The 12,987-nt window shown below is 48.2% G+C and overlaps 1 protein-coding gene across 2 annotated transcripts in view; it reads left to right on the forward strand.

Annotated features, from left to right (window-relative positions):
* The window catches only part of MGLL (monoglyceride lipase), a 62,267-nt gene extending 53,587 nt beyond the window's left edge, over nucleotides 1-8,680 (forward strand). For both annotated transcript variants that reach the window (XM_077184791.1, XM_054640161.2), the window contains exons 7-8: nucleotides 3,377-3,592; nucleotides 4,929-8,680. In XM_077184791.1, the coding sequence (XP_077040906.1) occupies nucleotides 3,377-3,592; nucleotides 4,929-5,054 (342 nt within the window). In that variant the 3' untranslated portion in view covers nucleotides 5,055-8,680. The remainder of the gene's footprint in view (nucleotides 1-3,376; nucleotides 3,593-4,928) is intronic.
* Nucleotides 8,681-12,987: the final 4,307 nt, after the last annotated feature.

Raw genomic sequence — 12,987 nt, forward strand, 5'->3', positions numbered from 1 at the left:
TCCAGGCACTTACTGAAGACAAGACAGCATTTTGGTCCTCTGCCTGCCTCTAAGCACACTCCACCCCTCCTTTTGGATACAAGACACTCAGATTTAAAGCACACAATGTGCTGGAAACATCCATTATTTATATCTTACACATACTCGCCTGCCAGACCAGCTTTCTATTCACTAGAAATATTTTTGGGACAACGTCCAAGAATTTCCCAATGAGTTTGTGTTCCCAGAAAGCTGTCTTCAGGCTATGGGGACTGAAATATGGAATGATACAGAGATGTTTGTTTGATGTTTGCTGTACCAAACACAAGAGAGAAAAAAGAGAGCAAGAAGCAACCTTAAAAGCCAGTCCTGTTATTCCAAAGAGGAATGACATCACAGTGACAGGAGCCTCTTTACCCCAGTAATCTTTGTTAGGTGCTGTTGACTCAGTGGAATGGTCCCCCTGATTCAAGCCTTGCTCCTGCCAAGTCCACATAGGATGGGGCTGCCAGAGGAGATGCAGGCCTCTAACCAGGTCAATGCCATGCAGCAACCTGATGGTTGCTTCTGTATTGGAATTACATAAAGATAAACACAGCTGTTGTGAGAGACCCTGGGGAGCCTTTGCATGGCAGTGTCTGGAAGCAGTCACAGGCTCTCCTGGGATCACCTTCTGTTCTTGCCCCCTATCTCAGAGCTTGGTGCAGCAACAACAGTTTTGGGCTTGCAGGGATTGCAGACTGTAGCCTCCAAAACATAAAGCCCATTCCCTTCTTTCCTCCTTCCCCAGAGAGCTCTGCTTGGCACTCACCCCATGCACTGAGCATTAACTCTGACAAGGATTCCTGTCCACTGACTACAAACAGGATACTGCCCCTGCACTCCTGTTGGGTTGGGACTGGATTTGGTCTTTTTTTGCTCCTGCCAACCACTACACAAAAATATTTGTTGGCTGCTCAGTAGCTAAAAAATCCCCATTCTTTCAGAATGGGGAGAAAGAAAGAAACCCTTCAGGTCATTCTTGTAGCACTTATGGGACTGGGGACAAGGCCAGCTCACATGAATTCATCAACACTGTTTTATTCCATGGGAAGGGGCCTTCTGTCAATCCATCCACCCATCCCTCCTGAATCCCTGCTGCAAAATCTCTTATTTATTACATTCAATTAAAAAAAACAAACAACCAAACAAACCCAACAAACTAAAAAATAATAAAACCATTTCAAAACTCTGTTGCTTTAGCACAGCACTGTGACATAGGTCCAGATTAGGCTGAAGCCAGTTTCTAAGTACATGCAACATGGTGGTTTTGCTCAAAAGCTGGTCAAAGTCCCCATGTTTGGCTGAGCATACCAGGGTGGACCCAGCTGCCCACAGGAGAGTGAGCTGCACCCCACCAGGCCCTTGGTGTTCTGAAAGTCAAAGCTGAACTTCTTCCACGAGCCCATTCACAAGGGAATATTTTTCTCTAAACACAGGCAGCTTCTTGCCCTGTTTGAAAGACTTTGGAGTGCAGGGAAGGTACAGCTGAACAGTGCAGGGGATGAAAGGTGCAGATGGAGATTTCTGCACCAACAAGCTGGTTGGGCACTGGGATGGTCCATGCAGAGCCAAAAGGGCTGTGAGCTGTTCAGTCTCTGCTTCCCAGGGCCATTAGCAGGAGCAGAGGATATTTACCATGTCCCAGTGTCTTAACCACAGTCTCATCTTTGCAGTTGCCTGCAGTTTTCCAGACCTTCAGCAAGCACATACTTCTTTGAAAGGGAGATACCATGTGTAATATCCTAATATGATGAGCTGTGATGATTATCTTTGTCTCCCTGCCAAAAATTACCCCTCACTTCAGAGGAGACATAATCTTGCACAGAGACCAAAATACAACAATAGCCTTAATCAAATCCTAGAAACATCCACCACTTCCAAGGATCCCTAAGTGAGTTCTATGATAACTTGAATTTTCTCAGTCCAACACAAAGTGGTACAGCCTCCCTGGACCATCCTCAGTACTGTGGGCTGGGTCTGAGTGGTGTCAGCCACTAACAGTCCCAAATTTCCCCCCACATCTTTCTCTTGCTGCATGTAGGGATAGGAGCCATGAATTCAAGCAGTGGGAGATTGTGGGCACTGAAAGTAAGAAAGTGATGGGGAAAGACTTGGGAGCACCAAGGTGCCACTGCCACCTCCTTTTCCAGTGTTTTGTTCTGCAGCACATCTGAGATGATAACAGGAGAAACTGCCTTCAAACCCTCCCGGCAAGTGAATGCATCCAGGTGGGAAAACCCCACCATGCTCTGCCACCCTGGGAATCTCATCTCAGAGGGAATTGAAGACAGAATCCACCCCAAAACCTTTCTGTCCTGCAGTGCCTGCCTGTGCTACACCTCCACATGGCTACGTGTCCTTGGGTGGCCTGTTGGGTCACCTCCCACCCATGGTCCCCTCAGGGCAGGCACAGGCAGGAGCAAAAGCACCTCAAGTTAATGCCTTCAAGGTAGAATTTGAACAGACCCCAGTGCCTGTGAGGAGAGGAGGAGACTGTTTTCAGCTAACCTATAAATAACCATCATTTCTATAAACATCTGCCAGGGTTGGGAGAAAGTGGAGGCTGTGCCAGAGACCAGCCCATAATCAAAGCATTCTGGCAAATATTGCCATAGTGGGGTCTGTGTGGGCCGTCTCCACATACAGTATACAAATATTTACTGTAGATTTGCCTGCTGCAGTAACTACTCCTTCCTAGCAACTTTCTGTACCAGCTCTTGAGCATTTTTATCCCCTCACAATCTGGCTGAGCAAGTTGTTGACTACTTTTTTTTTTTGCCTACCACCTAATACCATCATTTGCTGCCTTGTCTGTCACGCTTTGCAGCCAGAGATGAGCCCTTGGCTTTGCAGTCACCTCTGTCAATTATCTGGAGGTGTAGGTCATGGTCACCACCCCCAGACAGGGAAAGAGAACATTTGAGCCCTCAGCAGAGAGAATATTGGCCTGGAGAACATCAGCCTTTCAAATAACACAGTTTGAAGAACCCTCTGTAGAAGAGATATCACATTGGAATGACAGAAGGGCACAGCAGAGGAGAAAAATGCAGGCAGGAGCCCCTGTGGGAATGGTCTTGGAAACAACACTGGTTGTTTCCCTGCAGGAGCCCCTGTCTAAGAGCTCTGGCTTGAATATTTTCTAGTGATGTAAGAGAGAAACATGCAGCAAAGAGCATGTCAGGTTGTGTGAGTGATGCTGGTAAACCACAGTACCTTGACCTTGACTCTGATGGCCAGATGTCCTGAGAGAGTAGGGAACGACTGTGCAAGCCAAGGGGAGACTCTTCACTGCCAGCCTGACCTGCTTTATGCACGAAATATTGCTGATCTTAAACCACCTCTTTCTCCCTGCCAGATGGAGTCTTACACATCTGATCCCTTGGTGTACCACGGTGGCATGAAGGTGTCCTTTGTCATCCAGCTGATGAACGCCATAGCCAGAATCGAGCGAGCGCTGCCCAAGCTGACCCTGCCCATCCTGGTGCTACACGGCTCCTCCGACAAGCTCTGCGACATCAGGGGCTCCTACCTGCTCATGGACACCGTGCAGAGCCAGGACAAAACACTCAAGGTCATCCTGCTTCCTTGGTTTCTAGGAGATTATGCTGTCAGTGAGCGTGAGTGGCTGTGAGGGGTGGGAGCCTGCTGGCCTCCAGAGAGATGGAGGCAAACAGAGCTGGTGGATGGGGGAGGCTGGGCAGGTGGCAGCCCCTGTAACTAGCCCAAGCTCAGCCCTCCCTGGGTTCAGTGTGGTGGCCTTTCACCAGCTACAGCCAGGCTGGGGGCAGGGGATGGTGGCTGCATGCCTAAAGGGTGCCTTGGACATGAAGCATTTAATCATCCAACCCAAACTTCTGTCATTCGTATCAATAAATCCCCCCTCTAGCAAGCCACTCATCACTCCAAGCACTAGCCCCTGAACCTGACCATGAACTTAAGCTTCTTTGACCAATTTTCAAGCCCATCCCTCCTAGGAATCCCACTAATCCTCATCTCAATAACATTCCCAGCTCTCCTACTACCATCCCTAGACAATTGATGAATCACTAACTGACTCTCAACCCTCCAACTGTGATTTATTAATCTAGTTATAAAACAACTAATAATGCCCCTAGACAAAAAAGGACACAAATGTTTTAACATCCCTCATAATCTTCCTACTCATTAACCTTCTAGGGCTGCTACCCTACACATTCACCCCAACCACCCAACTATCTATAAACCTGGCCCTAGCCTTCCCTCTTCGTGTAGAAGTAGAGCAAGTCTCACGAGCAGGTAAAGTGTTGACCCAAAAAGCTCTTTGGAACAATGCCAACTGTGTGAGCACCAGCCTTACCTCGTGTCCCAGCATGTAAAGGTGCAGGAAGGTCTTTCCAAAATGCTGGACAACAAAAGCCACTTCACATCTGCTCATTTCAAGAGAACCACAGCTGATTAACCAATTGTTAGCACATGAATAAACCTGAAAGAAAAGGGAGGGAGACCAAGGGAAAGCTTTTGTCATTGGAAAAATAACTGGATAGTCTGAGCATAAAAGGAGTAAAATTGCACAAGGCATGATGGGAACATCCCCCATTGTCCTTTACATTCCAAGGGCATGATAAGTATTTCCTCCTCCTTAGTGGAATGGGGCTGGGACATGCATTATGTTCCTAAAGGGCAGCAGGGTGCTCTGGTACCCACAGATGTCAGGCAGGCAGCAATGTCAACACCTTCCTGCTTGCTGAGGGCCACCACCACCAGTGGCATCTCCTTGATTTCATAACCTGCTACATCTTGGAAAAAACCTGACAAGTTGTGGGCAGGAGGTGTTGAACCTGTGGGTGTTGATGAGAGGGGACTGAAGGCTGTTTTGTTCATGCAGATTTATTTTTTCTGTGCTAATCTCTACTTCTCCCTGGTTGCAGGTGTATGAGGAAGCCTATCATGCCCTCCACAAAGAGCTGCCTGAGGTCTCTACCTCTGTCTTCACAGAAATACTGACATGGATTGGCCAGAAGGTCTCAGCAGCTGGGGAAACCAGCCATACTTAAGAGCAATTGCATTTTGCAGCTCTTACTGGGGTTTTCTAGGAATAGATGTTTTTCTTACTAGAAATCTCTTGGGAAAAGATCTAACATGGAGGGATTCTTGGAATATTTTATCACACACAGCTTAAGGGAGGGTGGGGGGAGAGGCACAGGGTGGGGCATTATTTGCTGATGTAAATGGCCACTGCCCTAATCTGGAGAAGAGTTGATAGCTGTGGGATGCCCCTCACCCACCAAACTTTCTCCACAGCTTCCCCTTCTCTGCTTTCGCTGTGGTGACTGGGGTGTGTTTATACTGCAATAATTATTGGTATGTAAAAGAAATCAGTATCTTCCACTTCATGGTTTTGATGCCAGGTGTGTCCCTTGTCCCCACCATCCAGCACCTTAAAAACCCTGGTCCTTGAGAGGAGAGCACTAACAAAGGTGCTGGGTGATGAGGAGAGGCTAAAGATGGAGCTGACAGCTCCCTGAAGGTGAAAGGCTGATTTTCAATATCAGACCCTTTTGGATACTACCTTTTTAAGCAGACCAGGCCAGAGGACAGAGATGCCTCCCCCACCACCCTGCACATCCTCTGCGAGTTTGCACTTGGGGAAAGCATGTTGAACAGTGCTTTGATTTTCATCATCCAGGCAGGATCCCAGAGGGAAGAGCAGGAATGTGGAATCAAACCCACTTAGCACATTCAATTCCCCTGCTTTTCCCCATGTCAAACCCCATCTCCTCTGCAAGATTAACTATTCTGTAAATATCCCTAGGGTCAGGGGTTTTTTCCTTCCTTTTTTTTTTTAACTCTCCTTTCTTTTTTCCTTTTGGAATTAATCACTTGTGCTACTGAAAATGAAAAAGCAAAGTCAAAGTTATAAGAGAATATAGTAATATAATATATGATATAGAGGTGGCTGGAAGCTGGGAAAGAAATGGGAAGACAGTAAAGAAGGAGTTAATCATTCCTTCTCTTGGCAAGGAACAATGTTGTCCTACCAGGATCCGGTCCTTTCACCATAACTTTACAGTCATAATCTGTTGTTTTCCTTCATCAGTTGGAAAATGTCCTGAAAATAATGCTAGAGAGAAGTGCAGAGCATCTGGTGGCTGGGGAGTAGCAGTGGGTGTCCTCATGTTCCACTGGTTTAGCAGGAGCCCCACAGCAAGAGCAGAGATCCTGTCCAAGGCCATCCCAGTCTCCTCCCAGTCAGCACTGGGGTGGATCACTGAGGGGCTGAGCTCAGCCCTTCAGGACATGTGGGGACTGAAGGCAGAGTGTGGAGTGTGATCATCCATCCATCCACCTGTACCTTGTGTACTGGGCATCCACAAACCCTGCTGAACGAGCTGCTGTGGAGGAGCCTGTGGACAGGTAAGGCAAATTCTTGAGCTGCCTGAGTCTCTGCTAGCAGCAGGGTGAGAGGAGAGAGTTTAGACCCTGGATGAGAGCAGAGACATTGTAGTGGCACAGTGAAAGCTGCACAGTGATGACAGAGTGGCTGTGCAGGCTGATTTATCCAGTGTGATGGCCTCAGCGTGAATATACTTCTTGGCACTATCCAAAGGGAAGGGGTTTAACCTGCACCTCTCCCTCTGCTTTTGTAAGAAGAGAATGCAAATGTTGCACTATGAGAGAGTGGGACATCTCCCCCAGTGACAAACCAGCCCCTACTGCCTTCCCTGGCAGCAGCAAGAAGCACCAGCCACTGTGCCTTGAGCTGCTGTCCCCTGGGCTGGATCCCTCCTTTGACAGTCAGGGGGTCACCCACCTCTGCTCCCTTTGGAAGCAGTTCTAGCAAGGTTCAGGAAAGGGACCTCTGTGCAATAACAGTCAGAATCAGGGCTCGGTCCCATTCGGTCCCAGCAGCACGGATGGATGAAAGATGTGTGGATGCAGGTTGTATCCTTGTAGTTGCCCTAAGGGGCCCAAGTCAGGGAAGCTCTTTTATACAGGTTGATCCAGGCACTTTGGCATTTGTATTTTCTTGCCTCTAAAGAGAGGAAAGAGCTGTAGTTCTCCCAGAAAGGTTAGCTTTTAATTGAAATATTATTCCAGTGCAATCGGCTGTTCTCAGCAGCCCCTGCGAAACCTCTGGTGACACTTACTCTGGGAAAGAGCAATGGGCAGGTCACCTGCTTTCCATCTTCCAGCAGCCTGTCTTGAGGCAACTTCTGTTGCCTGAGCAAGCTCCCTCCTGGCCAGATGCTGCTAGAGAAAGACAGCAAGAAGAGAAACACTCCAGCAGTGATAAATCTCACCTGCTTCTTCAGCTGGAAGGGGAAACAAGTGGGTGTGATCCAGAGGTGACAGACGTTGCGGGGGTAGTAGCAAGATGATGATTTAAGGATAGGATTTTTGAAAGCACTTTTCTTGAGGAAGTCAGGAGGAGTAAATGAATGCCCACAATTTTTACATCCCTTCCAAAGTGACAAGCACTTTGCAGGAGGGGAGAGGGAAGTGACCCTTCGGCAGAAAGGTCAGAGCCCGCCCGCTCCCTCCAACCTGGCTTCAGGCAGAGGAACGTCAGTCGTCAGTGCCTTTGCTAAAATGTGTCCTTTCACCCAAGAAACATCTGCAGCTGAACAGAAATAAAGGGAAACCAATTACATTGATCTGGGGAAGACTTGTCTTTCAGTCTATAGCTAAACTCAGCAGTGGCACACGGCCTGGGGAGGCTGTTTGAAAAAAAGGTTTACAAACAAAACCTACAAAGAACAGCAAGAAAAAAAAAAAAAAAAAAAAAAAAAAAGCCAAATGACCCCAAAGCCATGGCACAGCAGCAGGTATTGCCACCCTCAGCCAGTTTTCTGAAGAGTTACCTTCTGAGGCAATTAACACAGGGAAACCTATCCAAAAGAAGCTGGACACTGCCTGTGCTGACCCCACAGACCCCTGGGCTGGCTGCTGAGCAGAGGGGCCACAGCTCCTTGGCAGGTGGGGAAATGAGTGCAGAGGGAAGGAGCCAGGAACAAACCAGCCTGGGCCAGGTGAGACAGCGATCTGCACGCTTCAGCTCTCTCTGCTGCTGCTGATCCCTTTCCCTGCCTGTAAGCTCCTTTATACTGACCTAGTTAGGTTTCACCAAGCCCTGGAGGAATTCTTCCTTGGCTGACCAGATTAGCAATGAGCAGAGCAGCTGCTGAGGGAAATGTAATTACACTCTATTTCCAGCTGGCAGGTACCACTTGCAGGGAGCACAGCCAGCCTTACGAATGTTGCTGTGCAGAGCTGCACCAGAGTCTGGTCTGCCTTGGAGAACAGGTGGCACCCGTGACTGAGCAATAGCAACGTGTAACTACTGTATATCTCACCACCTGTAGCACTGAGAGGCCATTTCCCACTGCCTAACCCATCCTGTTTTCTATTTAGCCTGTCCTTTTTATACCACTCACCTTAGCACACTGCCAGCACAAACCCCTTGGGATCATGATTCCTTTTACAAGTAATTCCTGAGGTTGTCTCTCTTGTTCTGTTGTGTTCCAGTTCAATAAAATACATTATATATATATATATATATACATATATAAAACATATATACATACACATGTATTTTCAGTGGAAAAACCATATACAAGTTTAGGATTCTTAAAGGAATACAATGTATATTGCAACTAATAATAAAGTTATGTTTTCTGAACAGAGTGTGTCTGAGGGTGTCATTGGTGACCACTCCAAAGTGCTTCCCACACCCCAGATTAAACAGTGTGGAGCTGCTGGAGGATAGGCAGTATCAGGCAAACTCAGCCTGCTTCAGCACCTGATTCCCATGCTTTTTAAAGGCCATTAAAATGTGATGTTGGTCCTGAACTAAACCCAATTCCAACAGGAAGCATCTGCACTGTGGCCAGGAGTAACTGCTGATTAAATCCTACATTTTGACCCCAGCTGTGGCTGCAGATCAGGCTGGGGAGTGGCTTTGATGCTCTCAGCTCCCAGGCAGTGCCCAGATGCTGTAAGAGCTCCTGGTCCATGCAGAGCCAGGGTTGGTGCTGTCAGAGTGCCCCACAGAACTCTCCCCCCTGCCCAGAGGGTGGGGCTGGGCCAAAGAGCAGCCTCAAGGTCCCCTCCTGCTCTCTCCTCCGTGCACATTTCAGGACAAGTCACTTGTTTCTAAGGGCTCCCCAGCCACTCACACTCCAAACCCTGTGACAGCTGCTGCAGCAAGCACAGACAGGACAGCCTGCTCCCATGCCAGAGCCATTAGCAGCACCAGAGCCAACCTGCAACCTTCATCAACTCATTTCATCTTCCTTATGCCTCAAGGCCCTGATGCAGAGCTGCCACTCACCTCCCTGCTGCTCTGCCTTATTTAGCAGAACTGCCACAACTGAGCAAACACTGCAGAGCCCACATCTATCTCCCAACAGGCACAAGACAAACAAAAGCCTTCCCATGGCCACCACTCCTGCAGGGGAGTGGCACAGGATTCATTTCCCTTCTCTCTGGAGGAAACTCTTCAGTGGGTGGAAACATTCCAGGAATTTAGATGAAAAACAATTCCTAAGAGATCAATTAAGAGTTTGGATAGATTGCATGATATGCACTATCCAAAGGGAACTTGGCAAAGAAAGCTACTTGGCCTGGGGGGGAGCTGATGGAGGGCAAGATGTCAAGCATGGAAAACACTTGTCTCCTAAGAAAACACAGAGACAAGAAGGGCAGAGGGGAAGGAATGGCAGCTCAGGGGCAAAGGACAAGTGGTACCTTAGGAGGGTTCATGACCAAAGGCAAGCAAACCTCTGCCAGAGCACAGTAAACCCTGGCATGAGACAGAGCCCCAGGAAAAGCTGGGCTTCCCAGACCTCCCAAAGTCAGCAGCCTTTGTGTCAGCATCTTGTCTTCATTTACATTAAAAAAAATAGATGGCAACACCAGCAAAGCTGTCTGCAGGCTGACACAGTGAACCCTGGAGCAGATTTTTTTAGCAAATAAACAACCCACATTCCCTATACAGAGGAAAATAAAAAATCAGCTTTTCCCTCTGGCTGGACAGCAGGGTCAGCCTCATGCTGAAATGACAGCAGTGAGCCATTCTCCCTGTGGGCTGCACAGGGCAGCCCTGGTCTTTGTCACATCAAAAGCTTCCAGGCTTCAACCCTCGTGCACTTTTAACACCAAGTCCTCTCCTCCCACGCTGAGCTGAGGCACATCCCATGCTGAGGCTGGTCTGTGCCAAACCCAGCCCTGAGGCACTTGTGTGCCTGGAGAGTGCTGGATCCCCGGTGAAGCCTGATGTGCCCCCTCACTGCAGCACCACGAGCACTGTGCTCACCAGAGCGAGAAGTGCTGACACCTGTGAGCTTTCAGACTGGGAACACTGGTGTTTAATTGCATGCCTGATTGGAAAAGGTCACAAAATCAGGAAACAAGAAACACCATGTTCCCTGCCCCTAGCAAGAGAAGGAGCAGCCACCCCAGGAGCAGCATGGCCAGAGCCAGCACCTTGAACAGCTTTGGAGATGCTGTGCCTGACTGGCACTCAGACCAGAGAACAGCACAGCAGAAAACAACTCACCTGAAGCATTTTCAGCTTCTCAAAAAGAGCTTTTCAAAACAAGAAGGAGATTGAACTTGCCACCAGCAAACTCCTTTTGAAACTCCTGGAAAATTTTTGGTTTTAGATCCATGGAGAAAGGGGATGGAAGGAGCTCTAGAGAGCAGATTGCTGCCTCCTGTTACGGAAGCAAGCTTAAGAAAATTAATAGAAATATTGGTACTTCTGCTATGCTGTGCCAAGAATGTGTTGGAATAAAACCTTCTGAGCAGACAGGAGAGATACAATGTCAACTCAGCCTTGATATGAAAGATCAGCCTGCATCTCCTAAAGCACATCCCAAGGAGCAGTAACTAACACACCAGCCTTCCTTCCCCTCAGAGCAGGTCTGCACAGCCTGCCTCATACAGTTCATCACTGTCACAGCCTTGTACAAAGAGTACTGGAATGACCCTGGCTCACAAAGTTGTTATAAAAGAATAAAGAGGGAGGCATTTTTCCTTCCTGGAGTTTTAATGATATCGCAGTGCAACACAGGCCAGCTTGGTTTCCTCCATGGGAAAGCTACATGAAGTTATTTTGTACAAATCTTCCCTGAGCCCTTGAACAGAAGCATCTGGCCACACCACAGCACTTCCTTCACCTCCTTTTCCTAACCCAACATGCCAAAGCAACAGCCTTGCCTTCTGCCATACCAGCAAACAGAGCAGGCACACTGCTGCTGTCATGAGCCAGCAAATCCCCCTTTCTAATCCTGCTCTTTCCCCTTGAGCTTGCTCTGCTGGTAACAGGAGGAGGGAGAGGAAAGCTCTCACACTCCTTTTCAGAGCTTATTTTGGGAACTGGCAGCCAGACCCTTGGGACTGGAGCAAGTTGTTTGCATGGTACTGATTCTCTTCCAAGGTTTTCTATAATCTGCTGAAATGCCCTTCAAAGCTTGTCCTGCACTTTTATGCTTACAAAGTTAACCACAACCAGGAAAAGCAAAGGGCATGTGTGTGCTCATCCCCTTTGCCCCACATGCTGATCACATGTAACCCTGAAGTTCATAGCTTGACTCTGGCTTAAGGCTCTGCATGTCCAGAGCTGCACCCAAATGTGGCTGCCTAATTAACTGCCCCTCCGCAGCCCTTGCCTTGGGTATTGCCAATAACCCACCTCCAATTTCCAACCTAAAACCCTTGAAACCATTTGCAGCCTATAAAAGGGTTCTCTGTCCTTCTCCCTCAGCACTTCCAAGGCAGGCAGCAACCCCAGCAGAGCTAGCACCTTTATTCAAAATAGGCCCCAACTATAATAAATGGTCTGGCTGGTATGGCCTCTCAGTAAATTTGTTCTGTCAAATCTATTTTAGCTTAGAAGGTAAAACGAAAACCCGCTTCTCAGCACACCCACCCTGCAAGCAGAGAATTAAGCCAAGCCATGGTCTGCCATCGCCAGCTCTAGCCAGGATGGCTCATCCCTGGGAGCTGGGCACAGACACATTCCAGCTCCCAAAGCTGTGATGGCTTTGCCAGGCTGTCCACAGCAAGGGAGGAGAACAATGTCACCCTGAGCAGACGAGTCTGTCAACTCACACTGACTGCAAACTGCTGTGTGGGAAGTGCCATCTCCACTTTGACCATGACTGTACAACATGAACAGCGCCAGCCTCTTGCAGAAGCTCATCCTTTACTCTCACAGCACAATGCTGCTCCTTGTGTGCACTGTGCATTGAGTCCCAAAAACCTGATTAAACCTTGAACTTTTCCAAGCCCTCCCTTCAACAGCATTAGTCATTCAGATGTTATTAGTATCTCCTCTCTGAAAATTTCATGTTCCTACACAGAACAACAGGGACAAGAGGGATGCTCGTTCCCTGAATGCTCTGAAGTCAACAGGGGCTGAACAGACAGCTCAGATACTGCCTTCACCCAAAAAATTGTAGCCACCCAAGCATACAAGAAAGCAGACAAGAAAACAGGTGCCTGTGTCCTCAGAGAGGAAGGACTGGCCAGACACTTCAGCAGAGTCACAGTTTTGGAGAAAGCACAGGCAGGCTTCCAACTCCAGGAGTGCACTAACAAGTCAGTAGTTACACACAAAGGCTGAAAAATCTCCATCCTTGCATATAACAGACAGTTATATATATATATAACAATGACAGGGGCACAAGATGGCAAGAAAAAGGGAAAGACAACTTACCTGTTAGCAACTGGCCACAGCAATTTTCTGAGACAAACATCACCTCCCCGACAACAACCATGGCAGTGACCAAGCCTGTGCTGTGGTGCTGCTAAAGAAAGGGAACAATCCTTGGAGAAAGGAGACAGTAAAAATGAGTTAGTGCTCTACTCACCTGTTCTATCAGGACTGTACACACTGCTTGGGAGCAGTACAGAGCCAGTTCCTGGCCTGGGTAAGGGAAAATGAAGGAGCTCGCAGAGCCCTTTCAAAACAAAACCCATGCT

Source organism: Agelaius phoeniceus, chromosome 11 (assembly GCF_051311805.1).
Source record: "Agelaius phoeniceus isolate bAgePho1 chromosome 11, bAgePho1.hap1, whole genome shotgun sequence".
Lineage (NCBI taxonomy): Eukaryota > Metazoa > Chordata > Aves > Passeriformes > Icteridae > Agelaius > Agelaius phoeniceus.